The sequence below is a fragment of the Theropithecus gelada genome, chromosome 1 (genome assembly GCF_003255815.1).
Source record: "Theropithecus gelada isolate Dixy chromosome 1, Tgel_1.0, whole genome shotgun sequence".
NCBI lineage: Eukaryota > Metazoa > Chordata > Mammalia > Primates > Cercopithecidae > Theropithecus > Theropithecus gelada.
The window spans coordinates 93,426,955-93,442,075 of record NC_037668.1 but is presented as its reverse complement, the minus strand read 5'-3'; the positions used below and the strand labels follow the sequence as shown (position 1 = coordinate 93,442,075).

At 33.7% G+C, this 15,121-nt stretch overlaps 1 protein-coding gene across 3 annotated transcripts in view; it reads right to left on the bottom strand.

Annotated features, from left to right (window-relative positions):
• Positions 1 to 15,121, bottom strand: part of LEPR (leptin receptor) — a 199,289-nt gene that overhangs the window by 32,511 nt on the left and 151,657 nt on the right. For all 3 annotated transcript variants that reach the window (XM_025381246.1, XM_025381255.1, XM_025381240.1), the window contains exons 6-10: positions 9,574 to 9,782; positions 5,829 to 5,974; positions 3,626 to 3,770; positions 518 to 808; positions 242 to 359 (exon numbers count right to left, since the gene is read on the bottom strand). In XM_025381246.1, coding sequence (XP_025237031.1) covers positions 242 to 359; positions 518 to 808; positions 3,626 to 3,770; positions 5,829 to 5,974; positions 9,574 to 9,782 — 909 coding nt within the window. The remainder of the gene's footprint in view (positions 1 to 241; positions 360 to 517; positions 809 to 3,625; positions 3,771 to 5,828; positions 5,975 to 9,573; positions 9,783 to 15,121) is intronic.

Genomic DNA, 15,121 nt, shown 5'->3' with positions numbered 1-15,121 from the left:
GGTTGATTTTCAGAAAAGATAATTTGAAGTAAAAACAAATTACAATTTTTTAACCTCAGGTGTGAATATTTTTCAAGAATCACCAATGTATATAATCCCTCAAAAATTTCCTGATTAATTATATTATACTTTCCTCTTTCAGGAAGCAAATAATCTGTAAGACTACTGTTGTAATATTTCTACAGAAAATTTTTATCTCACCATACCCACAGAAAAATGAAACACCAAAAATAATACATACCTACGATACCTCAATTGCAAAGTGCTTCCCGCAAGTGACTGGATTGCATTGGTTGACCATCTGCAAGTCATTTTAGTTAAGTGCCCATCAGTTTCACATGAGATATTGATATTGACATCTATTTGAAACACATTAAAATGTTAATATAAAGCAAAAACACCAAAAAATTTAATGAAAAATTTTTTTCTTACATCTTAACAGGACTCTAATATAAGGAGGTTCCATAATGAAACTTTAAGTTGTGGAACAAAATGAACAAAACCTTCATTTTCTTACCAATCACATATAATTCAGCATAGCGATGATGGCATTCATGTTCATTGCAGCAGTACACTGCATCATAGGTAAACTTTCCTCGAGGTTTGGTTTCATTCAGATTGAAAAAAGTAACTTTGCTAACATGATCACTCACAACATCATACTGGCTTTGAGGGATTTTCTCAGCTAAATTCATCCACCAAACAATCTTTTTTGAGGAAACAATCTTGTTTTCATTCTTATAGATGCAGTGAAAAGAAACATTAGATCCAACGCTTGTCAGAATTTTAGGTGGAAAGTATATGACATCTGTAATGAGGGAAGAAAGGATGTCAGATGAAGACAAAACACTCTGTAATTTATACCACATCGAAAAAGATTCACAACACATTGCAGAGTTATACTGCCAAAACTAAAATGAGTGTACTAAAAAACTGGATAATGCTGAAATTGCCTGTTTGTGTACAGTTATCTAGTGTCCCGAGTGCTCTCATTCGAAAGTGAATTGAGCTTCCGTGAATGTCTTCACTATCTTCTAAACACAGAGGCTTATTCATCATAAAATATGTTTTAGGGCTGGGCGCGGTGGCTCACGCCTGTAATCCCAGCACTTTGGGAGGCTGAGGCAGGCGGATTACGAGATATATATATATTATATATATATATATATAAAAATATAATATATATATATCTCTGTGTGTGTATATATATATCTGTGTGTGTGTATATATATATATCTGTGTGTATATATGTATATCTGTATATATATATATCTGTGTGTATATATGTGTGTGTATATATATGTTTTAGTCAGTAATTGTCACTTGCTAACTGATAGGCTGGAAAGTAACTAAAACAAAACATAGTTTAATTCCACAATGACATATTTTCCACCAGACCCTGCTTTGGGAATCAGTGAAACCTAGGACAAGTTCTTAAAAAAAATCACTATGAAGCAAAATCCCGAAGTAAGAATGATTGCTGCTATTGTCTTGTTTGGATACATAAAAATTTCAAGTAAGTAGGTAAATATATGAGATATAAATTAAAAAAATAGGAATGTCATATGAATCATAATGCAGCAATATACAAAGCAGAGAAAATTATAAATGCTGGTTTGTACTATCATTTTGAGTTATTTAATGCCAATATCCTATGGATGAGGGCAAAGAGAAGCAATATTTTCCTAAAACATGATTTTTTTAATGCCTACACATGATTCCATGCTATTTTTAAAGTCCTCTATTGTTGTAAACTTCATTTGCCTATCATTTTCAAAGACACACAAGATAAAAGTAAATGATGGTTTGCATAGGAAGAAATTATTTCCACCACAGTGCACTGCAAAAACATCAGTACATTTCACAGCTGTAAAGTTAAGGTGAACCATTTTCTGCTGATAGACTGAAAATTTGTTTTCACACATATCTTGGGATTACCCTTAAAAACAGAAACAAAAATAATTGGTTTTTATTAAGTTTTCTTTATTCTGTAATAGCACGCTAAACATCAATGTCTATATATTTACAATCCATACAAAACATCTATGTTTTGTATGTCCATAATCAAATAGAAACAGGAAAAAACTTAGTAGCATAAAATTACTGGACAGAAGCCAAACCATTAGATTTATGAGCGTGACTGAGTATAATCCTAGCTGAGGTGGCACTCAAGCTTCACTTATACGTTACTTACTGTGGACAAGTACCTAACACATTAACCTATTTTAACCTACCTTCAGTATGCGCCACAACCTCCTTACTAAACTGCCTCAAAAGTCTCAGAATAATTCTTATTTAAAAAGAAAAAGTATAATTGAACTTTCATGAATTAAGCTGAAGTTTTTCATTTTAAAGATGATAAGAGAATTCAAAGCATTTCACTTTGAAATCAAATATATATAGTAAGGCTTAATTGAGAAATAAGATGAAAATCATAGTATTTTTACATGAGTAGATGCTAAAATATTAGCTTAAAAATAAGAAAACCAAGTTAATAAAAACCTGACAATTTGTGAAATATACACTGGATAAATTTATTGAAATTGATATGAGATAAATATTGAATATTTAATTTGCAAAATATTAATATAGATAGATATGCATTTTATCTGCATATGACACACTATGCAATTTTTAATTTGCAGAATAATAAAACAATAATGATTTTCTTCACATGACCCATGTGAATTATTTCATTTCATTATTTTATTTTATATAGATATTTCATATCCATATAAAACATCCCTATTTTACAGATGAGGAAATTAAGGCATAGAAAGATTAAGAAATTCTCCAAATCAGTGGTGAGGCCAGAATTTCTATAAACTTCTGTTGGACTCCAAAGTCAATGTCTTAAACTACTATTGCTACTTGCCTTTTGATGAATCAGTGCTTTTAAAATAGTAAGCAATCAATAAGTAAACTTGTTAAATGGACTGAATATTTGCATGGTACATATTATCTCTATACAGGCCCTAATCAATCTCAGTAAGTCTGAGCAAGAAAAATTTTGCCCTTTTGACAGATTGGACAACCGGTCAAAGGACTATTTTCTTTCTATAGTCACAGCTTTGCACGTAGCAGGTCTAGGATTATTCCAAGCCTCTGGAGCCTCTATGCAAAACTTTGCACATCAGCTGCATGAAGAAGCTGTGAATAAACTATAGATGTTCCAATGCTAAAAATAACCTTTACAATATGAACAATCGGCACTGAAAACTCTCAAAAGCAAGCATCTAGAATAAAAATTCATTTATTATATAATATGAAGTAAAATATTAATATTTGAATTTTATGTCAAATAAATATGCTTGGTTTTAAAATGTAAATTAAGGAATTATCAATACAAGGGGCTTTCTGAGTTTAATTTGGAACTGTTATATTAATTTTTTCTTTTTAATAAGAAAAGTGATCCTACAATGTACTGCAATAGAAACACATAAGCCCAGAGACTCTGACAGAATTTTAATTCACGAATTGGCCCATTCAAAGTTTAAACAAGGAAGTTGATATTGTGTTCCTTCTTTCATTTTAAGGCTACAAAATTTAAGATGCTTATAATATACAAAGGCAAGTTCAGGAAATATATTTCCCTCCCAGTAGAAGTGGCTATTACATAACCTACCTTGTGTGGTAAAGACATGAGGAGTACTCCAGTCACTCCAGATTCCTGGGCCATCCAGTCTCTTGCCCCTCACCTGAACCTCATATGAAGACCCAGGAAGTATACCGTCTACCAGCAGGGATGTAGCTGAGACAATCTTGTCAGCCTGTTAAAATATTATATTAAAACATCAGAACATCAAGTTGATGGGGAACCTTTACGAAAAGTGATCATAAGCTAATCTCATCAAATTTCAAAGAATTAAAATCTTACAAAGTAGTTATCTGGCCACAGCGGAATTAAAACAAATATCAATAATCAAAAAGAAATGTTTGCACATTAGTCAATAAAATTTTAAATAGTCCATGGGTCCAATAGAAAAATCATAATGATAATTAGCAAATACTCTTAACTGAATCATGATGAATATATGACCTTTAGAATTTTAAGAAATGCAGCTAAAATCTGTGGGAAGCTTCAAGCCGCTACTGACACCTGTAAGACACACCTGGTAGAAAATGTTGTGCAGGGGTACACAAAGAACTACAAGTATCCTGTGCAGAAGGGCATGAAAAGTCTTAAGAACCTGAGCCTAGTCAGGCATGGTGGCTCATGCCTATAATCCCAACACTTTGGGAGACCGAAGTGAGTAGACCACTTGAGCCCAGGAGTTCAAGACCAGCCTGGGCAACATAGTGATACCACATCTCTTTAAAAAAAAAAAAAAAGAGGCAGGAGAATCACTTGAGCCTGGGAGATCAAAATTCAGTTCCCAAAAATGTACTCCAAAGTTAATAAACTCTCTGGCCTCTAATGACTGCTCTTGAGGCAGGGGGAACATATCACAGACTAAAAATTATGAAAAGCATCAGGAATGCATACAACAACATCAGATATTAATAACTCCTATCTAAAATCCTCAAGTTTACAGATTATCTCCAGTTTACAGATGAGAAAGCTGAAACCACAGAAGCCTTAACTTTGTCTTCTCCATACGTGACACTGAGGATTTCCATCGTTCTCTTTGTGAAAATAAAATGTTTTACATTTTTTGCCAGTTCTAAAAGACTGTTTTTCACTTCTAAATTATATGAAACTTAGTTTCACAAAGTAAAGTGCCAAAGTATTCACATGGCCCAAGAGGCTATTCATTGAGCTCCACCTTCTCCTCCCCCACTGGCCTCTGACTTCAACCACTACTGCTGTCACCTTCACTGCCCTCAGCCACACCATCCTTTGCACTGCTGTTCTCTCTGTTTAGAACCCAACTCCCCAGATATCCACATCACCATTTCCCTCACATCTTTGCTCAAATGTGACTCTCCCCAACCTCCATTTATTATTGCAACCTTCCATTCCCTGCCAGCACCCCCAGATTCCTCTTATCCTGTCCTGCTATCTCAGTGTATCCTGATGCAAGTAGAACAGTTCCAGGCACGTAGCAGGTGTTCAATAAATACTTACCGAATGAACTGTTAAAGAAAAAGAGAAAGGAAGTAAGGAAGACTTTATCTGGAATCATCACAATAGGTATATGGAGCACTGCATATGCCTTGTGATGGGTGGGGGTGGGTGGGCTAAGTCCAAATACAGCATGGGCAACAGGGAATTTATAGCCAAGAAGCAGGGAGTAGATAGAAAATTACTAAGCAAAAACATCATGATAAGAGGGATTCTGGCTAAACTGACCTAACAGAATTCTTGTTGAAGACAGGCCATGGTGATCAAACATTATTTGGGGAATGGTGGAGGATGAGAAACCTGATCAAATATTCCTCAGATATCCAGGGTCGGGGGGTTCCTTCTAAAATGACCTAGCAGAGTTCTTTGCTAAAACTGAGTTTTACAGGAATATGCACAGATGGGGCTAGCAGAAGATTCAGAAGCTCGACTAATGATTAGCCAAGCAAAAATCTTTCTGTTGCCACATTCAGAAAAAGATTCAAATAGATTGAGCAATTAAAAAAAAAAGATGAAATCAGTGGTCTGTCGGTGGAAAATAATTGTAATTATGAATTCAAGTTTCTGTAACTAGATTTCCTATAGCCGTATATATAGTATGTATATCTATCTATATATGACATATATAATATGAAATATTGAACTATAATTCATTCTGCTTTAGAAGAAATGTATATATTTAGTTTGCAGAGGTTAATTGCTATGGGACTTAAGAGGGTCTTTACTTCTCAACTTTTCATTTTACTTATTAAAATATACTTACTTCTCTGATAACTGTTGTAGAATTCTCTGAATATTTTACTTCATATTGAAGTGGAAATGGTACCAATGGTGGGCTGGACCAAGAAATCTTTAAATTACCGTCATCTGTGATTTCCATACGCAAACCTAATGGTGGATCAGGCTTCACTTAAGAAAAAAAAGAGAATACTTTTAAGTCAAGTAATTTTCATGACAATTATAGTTGAATAAAATAAAGTCAAAATAAATTTTCATCATATCTTGCCTTTCAAGTACTTAAAAGGTGACTTTATCCAAGGACTAATTACAGAACCGAAACAAGCTAGAATACTGGGTCTAGTTCTTGTACCTTATCATAGCAATCCATGTATATCCATTTCCCTCCCCTTAAGTGGTAAAGACTATGAGTCAGTAAATGAGATTATTTTGCTAAATGTTATTTCCCCTTATAAGAATCCCACTTAACTTTATTAAACCCAGCATCCTCAAACTTATTTGAAGTCTCCCCTGAACCTCACCCACTCCACTTATTTTAGTGAGTAAAAAGAAAAAAAGCATTGTGGAGAACACTATTTGGAAATACATAAAACTATCCAAAATTCAACTTGTCTATTAATTATGGATCATAATTGTCTATAATCTAGACAAACCTACTCAAAAATAACTGACAGCATGAATATTCCCATGCAATAAATGCAGCTGCAGCAGTCCCTGGCTTGTCATCAGAAGTAGGGATGAAGTTTCTCAGAATATTAAAAATGTTTAACGTTTAAATTTTGAAAGTTTAACACACATTTATACTTGGATTCCTGATATATTTAAAATAGAAAGATTGCCAAAGTGATAGAAAATTGGTGTGTTTTCTTGTTTGTTCATCTCTATATTAGCAAGGTTTTTACAATTAACAGGAATTATTCATGTATATAGAAATTATCATTAAATTGAAACAATTACTGATTTGAATTTTATTTTCAACAAATAAAGAGCATAAGATAATTTTCACATTCTATATTTTCAGGAATTTGGTCACAATTTTCCTCTTTTAGTCAAAATCAATGATGGTTTACTTTATGTGACATATTATAAATTTCAGTTACTTTAAAGCAAAGACAGCTAAACACAAAAGTCTGGAAATTACAGGTGAAATTTACTGTGTTCCCATGACCAAAGAGAAAACAAACATATACCGAAGAAAAGTAAAATCACAATATTACAACCTATTGTACATTTCCTATCTGCATATTTTAAAAGTTATCAGTATCAAACTGGAGTTACTAATGCGGAACCCTAACACAATGGAGTTGGGAGGCCATGAAGGAGTCCCCTTATGCATGTATGCCTACGTTGGAACGACGTAAATAATTCCTCAAAACCACAGTATTCCATAAAAGCTGCCTGCACAGAGACACTTGCCTAACAATGGCTGTCTCCACCAATGAGCTAATGCCAACCCCTGCAGCAAGCTCTTGTAACCAATAATCTTTGTTCAAAAGAGCTTACATGGAGGTCTCCTATATGTCTTTTCAAGCTTCCCCTTTATTCCAACCCCCCGTGGATGTGTCATAGTCATTCCATAGCATGCATATCTAGAACTGCAATCCCCTACTACTCCCAAATAAACTTTTTGCTTTGTAGAGTTGGTATCTGTCATACATTTTAGGTTGACAATACTAATATGCATTAATATTAGAAATAGCAAAAACAAACTCAATGTCAATTTCCCATTCATCTTACTCTGCCTCTCAGCAGCACTCCACAGATGCTTATACCCTCCTTCTTGAAATATTTTTTTCACTTGGCTTCTAGAACAACATACTCTTTTACTCCTGCATTCTTACTGATAACCCCTCAGTCTTTCTCTTGCTGAACTCTAAATAGATGATCTCATACAATACTCTAAACCTTGATATGTTAACAACTCCCAAATGTATATATCTCCCCTAAACTTTAGACTCATATGTCCAACTTCTTATTCAACGTCTCCTAGGTTTCCAACAGACATCTCAAATACAATGTGTCCAAAATAGAGCTCTTGATTTCTGTACACACACCTAATCTTCCCTGAGTTTCCGTATCTCAGTATCTGGTGTCACTGTTCATCTAGATGCCCAGGTCTAAATTTAAGAGTTATCCTTGATTCCCCTCTGTCCTTCACACTCTACAACTCCAACCACTAGACAGTCCAGTCAGCACCATCTCCCAAACAGATCCAAACCAAAACAGTTCTTTACTTCTCCACCCTGGCCTACTACATGCTCTGGACCAGGTAACTCTGACCTCATCCTTTAATACTCTCATACCTCATTCACTCCTAGCACAAAGGTCTTCTGTTTTGTTCCTCAAATTACCAAGTTCATTTTATCTTAGGGATTTTGTGAATATTGTTCTTCCTGCTTGGAGCACCTTTTGCTCTGGATTTTTGCATGGATATCTCTTCTTTATTCAGCTCAAATGCTATGTCCTAAAGGAGATCTTCTTTGATCTACATAGTAGAAACAATAGTCCCTGACACTCCATCACACCAGTTTTATTGTTTTCATGGAACATATAATTTGGGGATATTATCATATGTGTTCAAATACAAGGAAAGATTTTTTCCCCAAAATTATCTCCGCATAAAGACAAAATTAAGAAAGTTTTCAAGTTCTTAAAAATTCCATAGCACTTTCCCTTAACTACTTCATTTTGAAAAACAATGCAACTCAAAGTTGACTCTAAATGCTACTAAAAATTCATCAGGTAGAATTAGTTTTGAAAAGAAAAAATGATATTGAACAAAGATTTTGTAATTTTTTTCTCTATGGTATAACTTCACGATTGAATTGCTTGTATGCCATTGTAACTATGTTGTGGAGAGCACAATGATATCCCTAGAGGACAAATTATTTGAAAGTCTTAATGTTAAAATATGATGTCATACACAGTTTCAAAAACTGCTGTATCTCGAGTAACTTACAAAGAAGTAAAGCCTGAGTTGTATGTAAAATTGTATCAGATACTTGGAAAAGTGGCTCTAGTGATGTCAAAACCAATGATGCAAAATCAGACATAAAGAGTTTGCATACAATTGTTTCCGGAAATATAAGTGGAGAAAAATTGCTAAATTATACATAATTAAATGAAATTAATAAATTAAATACATAGTACTAACATTTGCCTGTATTATTCACATTTGTAATTGCATATTTAAATTGATAAAAAGAGATTTGGGGGATCTTTGCACAAAGAAAACAGAGTGTTGTCTATTATTTGAAGCTTTCTGTAATCATGTTTGTACAGTAAATTACTTATTTACTCTTTTATCATTGTCTCTGCCTACTATTGTTTGTCCCTGCTCTCTGAGGTAGGAACTATGTCTAATTTCCCACTCTTTTTCTAGCTCCTAGAACAGTCTCTGACAAACATAAGCCTCTAAGAAATATTTATTGAAGGAATAAATTCAGGTAAGAAACATGCTTCTAATTATTTTTAAAAATAGTTATCTGAGTTGTGAAAAAGTGATATCCAATCAATATACACCCATTACATAGATCCAGGATTTAAAGAAAACAGTTTTCAAAACAGAATTTAAGTGACAACGGCCGAGATATACATACTATTGTTAAATCATTCCAGAAGCCACTCTTCATACTCCCAGTACTACATCTACCATCATTACAGTGTTAAGCAAAGTGAGATAAGCTAGCAAATATTTTTGTAAGCAATTTTTAACCTTTATATATGACTGATGTTTTGACCTATTATCATCATTTTAGTGCATAACTTACCCATATTTATGGGCTGAACTGACATTAGAGGTGACTGGAAAATTACTCCACCAGATGTGATTTTCAAACACATAAGGAGAGTGTCGTTGAGTTTGGCTGTTGGCACAGGCACAAGACATTCACAACGTTCATGAACACTGCAATTGCAATGAACCATCTGAAAACTGCCTTTTTGGGGAACCAGAGGTGAATCTTCTAACACTTCCGGCCTATATTGAAAAAAAAGAGCTAAATATTAACACAGATATAAAAATACTGGATAGGCTTTTAAAGCAGGATACTAAATACAAATTGAAGTAAACTATTTGAGACACCCAGCTTAAAGGGTATCTGGAAAAAAAAGATACCCTACATTAGAAAAACAAAGATAAAGATTACAGCAGGTTAATCATCAGGAAGAACATAAGCAAAAAGATAGTGAAGCAAAAGTGAAGTACTAAAATAAAAGAAAAACTGCAATCCTAAAATCCTACGCCCAGCAAAAACAGCTTTCAAAATAATGATGAAATAAAGACTTTTTTTTTTTCAGATATACCAAAGCAAAAAGAATTCATCACCATCAGACTTGCACTATAAAAAATGCTAAAGGAAATCCATCAGGCAAAAAAAAAAAAAAAAAAAAAAAATGACAGCAGATAGAAATATGGTTTCACACAAAGAAATGAAATTTAACTAAAATGACAAATATTTATTGATTGTTTAAAGCAAAAATAATAGCTTCGTTGGTGTGGGGTTTACAACATATGTAAAAGTAAAATGTATGGCATTAGTACCAAGCTTGGTAGGGGAGAAATTTGTGATGTTCTTTTTTTTTTTTGAGATGGAGTCTCGCTGTGTCGCCCAGGCTGGAGTGCAGTGGCTGGATCTCCGCTCACTGCAAGCTCCGCCTCCCAGGGTTACGCCATTCTCCTGCCTCAGCCTCCCGAGTAGCTGGGACTACAGGCGCCCGCCACCTCGCCCGGCTAGTTTTTTTTGTATTTTTTTAGTAGAGAGGGGGTTTCACCGTGTTAGCCAGGATGGTCTTGATCTCCTGACCTCGTGATCCGCCCGTCTCGGCCTCCCAAAGTGCTGGGATTACAGGCTTGAGCCACCGCGCCCGGCCTGTGATGTTCTTACATGAAGTGGTATGATATCACTTAGAGATATACTATCACTTGGACTATAATAAATTGGAGACAAATATTATAAATGCTAAAGCAACCACTAAAATAATAAACAAGAAAATATGATTAATAAGCAACACAGGATATTAAGTAGAATCGTTTAAAAAATCAAAAAGAAGGCATAAAAAGAGGAAAAGGGGAACAAATAATAAAATAAGAAAAGAAATAAAAAGATTTAATCCTAAACATATCAATTATCACACTTGATAATGCAATTATCACACTTGATAAATGCAAACAGCCTAACATCCCATTTAGAAGGCAAAGATTATCAGACTGGATTTAAAAGACCCAATTATAAACAACCTACAAGAAATCAATTTTAACTATAAACACAAATAAAATGAAATGAATGGGAAAAGATATACCATTATAAGATTAGTCAAAAGAAAGTTGTAACGGTTATATTAATGTCAGAGAAAGTATATTTTAAAGCAGTGAATATTCCATGGGATAAAGATGATCATTTCATAATGAAAAAGGGATCAATCCACCAAGAGGACATAACAACCCAAAACATTTATGTACCCAATAACAGAGTTTCAAAATACATGAAGCAAAAGATTGAGAGAACCTTAAGGAGAAACAGCCTAATCCACAATTATTGATTAATTTCAACTCATCATTGATGCAACATTCCCCATTGATATAACAAGTAGACAGATATTAGTAAAGATAAAAACGTGAACAACACATCAACTGACTTGACCTAATAGACATTTCGAGAACACTCCACGCAACAATAGCAGAATGCACATTCTTTTCAAAAGCATTTACCAAGGAAGACCATATTCTGGGCCATAAACATCACACACCGGGGCCTATTATGGGGAGGGGGGAGGGGGGAGGGATTGCATTGGGAGTTATACCTGATGTAAAAGATGAGTTGATGGGTGCTGATGAGTTGATGGGTGCAGCACACCAACATGGCACAAGTATACATATGTAACAAACCTGTACATTATGCACATGTACCCTAGAACTTAAAGTATAATAATAAAAAAAAACAAGTCTCAATAAATTTTAAAGGATCCCAGTCACACGAAAATAGGATTAATAACAGAAATCAATAACAGATACATATTTAGAAAGGCCCTAAATAGTTGGAAACTGAACACACTTCTAAATAATTCCTGGGTCGCTCAAAAACCATATCAAAAAAAAATTAGGACTTTTTAAGTGCATGAAAATTAAAATACAACATATTCTTTAAGGTAAGATATTGTTTACAGCAATAATTCCAGGGAAATGTGTTTAACACTAAATATAGGCACTGCCTATATGAGAAAAAAAGAAAGGTCTCAAATCAATGACTTCAGCTTCCATCTTAACTAGGAGAAAAAAAAGAGCAAATTAAACTGAAGTTTAAAATAGATGAGAAATCATAAATATCAAATCAGAATATAATGAAATAAAATAAAATAAAATAGAAAAATAATACACAAAGATCAAGAAAGCCAAAAGCTGGTTAAAAGATTTTAAAACACGAAAGAAGCTTTAGCCAGACTGTATTAGTCCATTCTTATGCTGCTATGAAGAAATACCCAAGACTGGGTAATTTATAAAACGGAAGAGGTTTAATTGATTCACAGTTCCGCAGGGCTGAGGAGGCCTCAGGAAACTTACAATCATGGTGGAAGGACATGCAAACACGGTGGCAGCAAGGAGAAGTACAGAGTGAAGGGGGGTAAAAGCCCCTTATAAAACCACCAGCTCTCGTGAGAACTCACTCACTATCGTGGAGGTAACTGCCATAATAGTGCAGAACAGTGTGGAGGTAACCACTTCCATGATTACCTCCTACTGGGATCCTCCCATGACACATGGGGATTATGGGAACTACAATTCAAGATGAGATTTGGGTGGGAACACAGCCAAACCATATCACAGACTGACCAGGAAAAACCATAGAAGTCACAAATTAACAATATAAAAAATGAAAGCACAATATTGCTACACAGTCTACAGATATTAAAAGGATAATAATATGAATAATTTTATGACATTGAATTTATATTGGATAACTGATGAAACAGAAATTATTTTAAAATATTTACAATAACATCAGAAATAGAAACACTTTGGAATGTATTTGACAAAAGATGTTTAGGATTTGTACATTGAAAACTACGAAATGCTGTTGACAGAAATTATTAAGACCTAATTAAAATGAGAGATGTACTGTGTTTATGGGTCAGGAGACTCAATATTGTTAATATGCCAACTCTCCTTAAATTTATCTATAGATTTAATGCAATGCTACTCACAATCTCAACAGGCTATTTTATACAAATTGACAAGATGAATCTAAAAATTCATATGGAAATGCAGAGAATCTAGAATAGCCAAAATAACTTTGAAACTGAAGAACATATTTTGAAGAATAACAATACCTAACTTCAACATGTATTATAAAGTTGCAATAATCACGCCAATGAAGTATTCATGTAAAAACAAAAAAAGTAAATGAATGGACCAGAATAGAGTCTAGAATAGACTAACACTTACATGGACAACTGATTTTCTACAAAGGCACAAAAGCAATTCTGTGGAAAAAGGATAATCTTCCTGACAAATTGTGCTGGAACAATGGAATATCTATATGCAATAAAATAAAAGAACTTTAATCTATACCTCACATCAGATAAATTAATTCCAAATGGATCATAAATCTAAATGTAAAACCTAAAGCTATGAAACTTCTAGAAGAAAACATGAGTAAAAAATTTTGTGACCTTCGCTTAATTAAAAATTTCTTACATATGACACAAAAAGCACAATCCATAAAAGAACAAATTGATACATTGGACTTTATCAAAATTGAAAACTTGTTTTTTGAGAAGCACTATGAAAGATAACAAAAAGACAAAGCATACACAGAGAACATATTTGCCAATCATCTATCCGATAAAAGATTTGTATCCATAACGTATATGCAACACTCAAAACTAAATAATAATAATACAAACAACCCAGTTAAAAAGATAGGCAAAATGTTACACAGTCACTTCACCATATAAATCATAGTTATGGCAGATAAGCACATGACAAGACGCTCATCATCATTAGTCATTCAAGAAACACAAACTAAAACCACAATGAGATATCACTATCCACATACTAGAATGGTTAAAATATTAAAAAGAAAAGACTAACTATACCAAGTATTGGTGAAGATGTGAAGGAACTGGAACTCTTACACTGCTGGTGGGAATGAAAAATGATACAATTTTGGAAAATAGTTTGGCACTTTCTTAAGTTGTTAAACATACACCTACCATATGATGTGCCCATTCCATGCTCAGTCATTTATCCAAGAGACATGAAAATATATTTCAATTCTAACACTTGTGGTAACTTCATTTGTAATAGTCAAAAACTATAAACAATTCAAATGCCTATCAACAGGTGAATGGATGAACAAATTGCAATATAACCATTTAGTGGAATGCTATTCAGCAATCAAAATGAATGAAATACTGATATAAACAACATTAATGAATCTCAAGATAATCATGCATATGAAAGCAAAACAAAGTACTGTATGATTGCATTTATATAAAGTTCTAAAAAATGCTAGAGTAATAGTAGGTTATAGTGCTAGAAATCAGATCAGTCATTCCCTGGGGACAGAGGTGGGGTGGGAGAAGGAAGTACCACAGGTAGGAGCATGAGGGTGGGATTACAAAGGAGCAGGAAGAAATTTTCTAATTGATGATATATTCATTTTCCTTATTATACTGATGGTTTTATGAGTGATTTTTCATATCAATATTTGCCAAATGTATAATTTAAATATGTACAGCTTATTATATATCAATTATACCTCAATAAAACTATTTACAAAAAGAAAGAAAATCTAGGAAAATTTTTGTAAGCAATACTTTGCCTATCATTTTAAACCTTCAAATAAGCAAGTTAATCTTAAAAACATAATTATAATTAGCTGGGTAGGGTTACCAAACATAGGGCATAAAAAAATAATAGTATGCAACCAAGAACAGAAAGTTGTTATTTCTTACTTAATAGATTTTTTATAAATCTGCCTCATCCTTTAGGGAGTCTAAGCCTTGGTGTAAATGAAATGACTATAGAATAAGAGCAGTGGGGAGAAGAGTGAGGAGTAACAGTGCCTCTGACTACCCATCTCACCTGTGCTGCCCCATTCTATCCATTAATATCTGCTACCTCCTACCGAAACCACACTCTGTTTTTCAAACAACCTGGGGATAGGGAGATAGTGCATGATCACTGCCTTCAGAAATCTTGCAGTCCTTGTAGAGGGAAAACACTGATATAATAACTTAAAAATCAGTATGGAAAAGTGTTGATTTAGAAACTACAATAAACTAGCATATACATGAGCATCCAGATATAAAAAACAT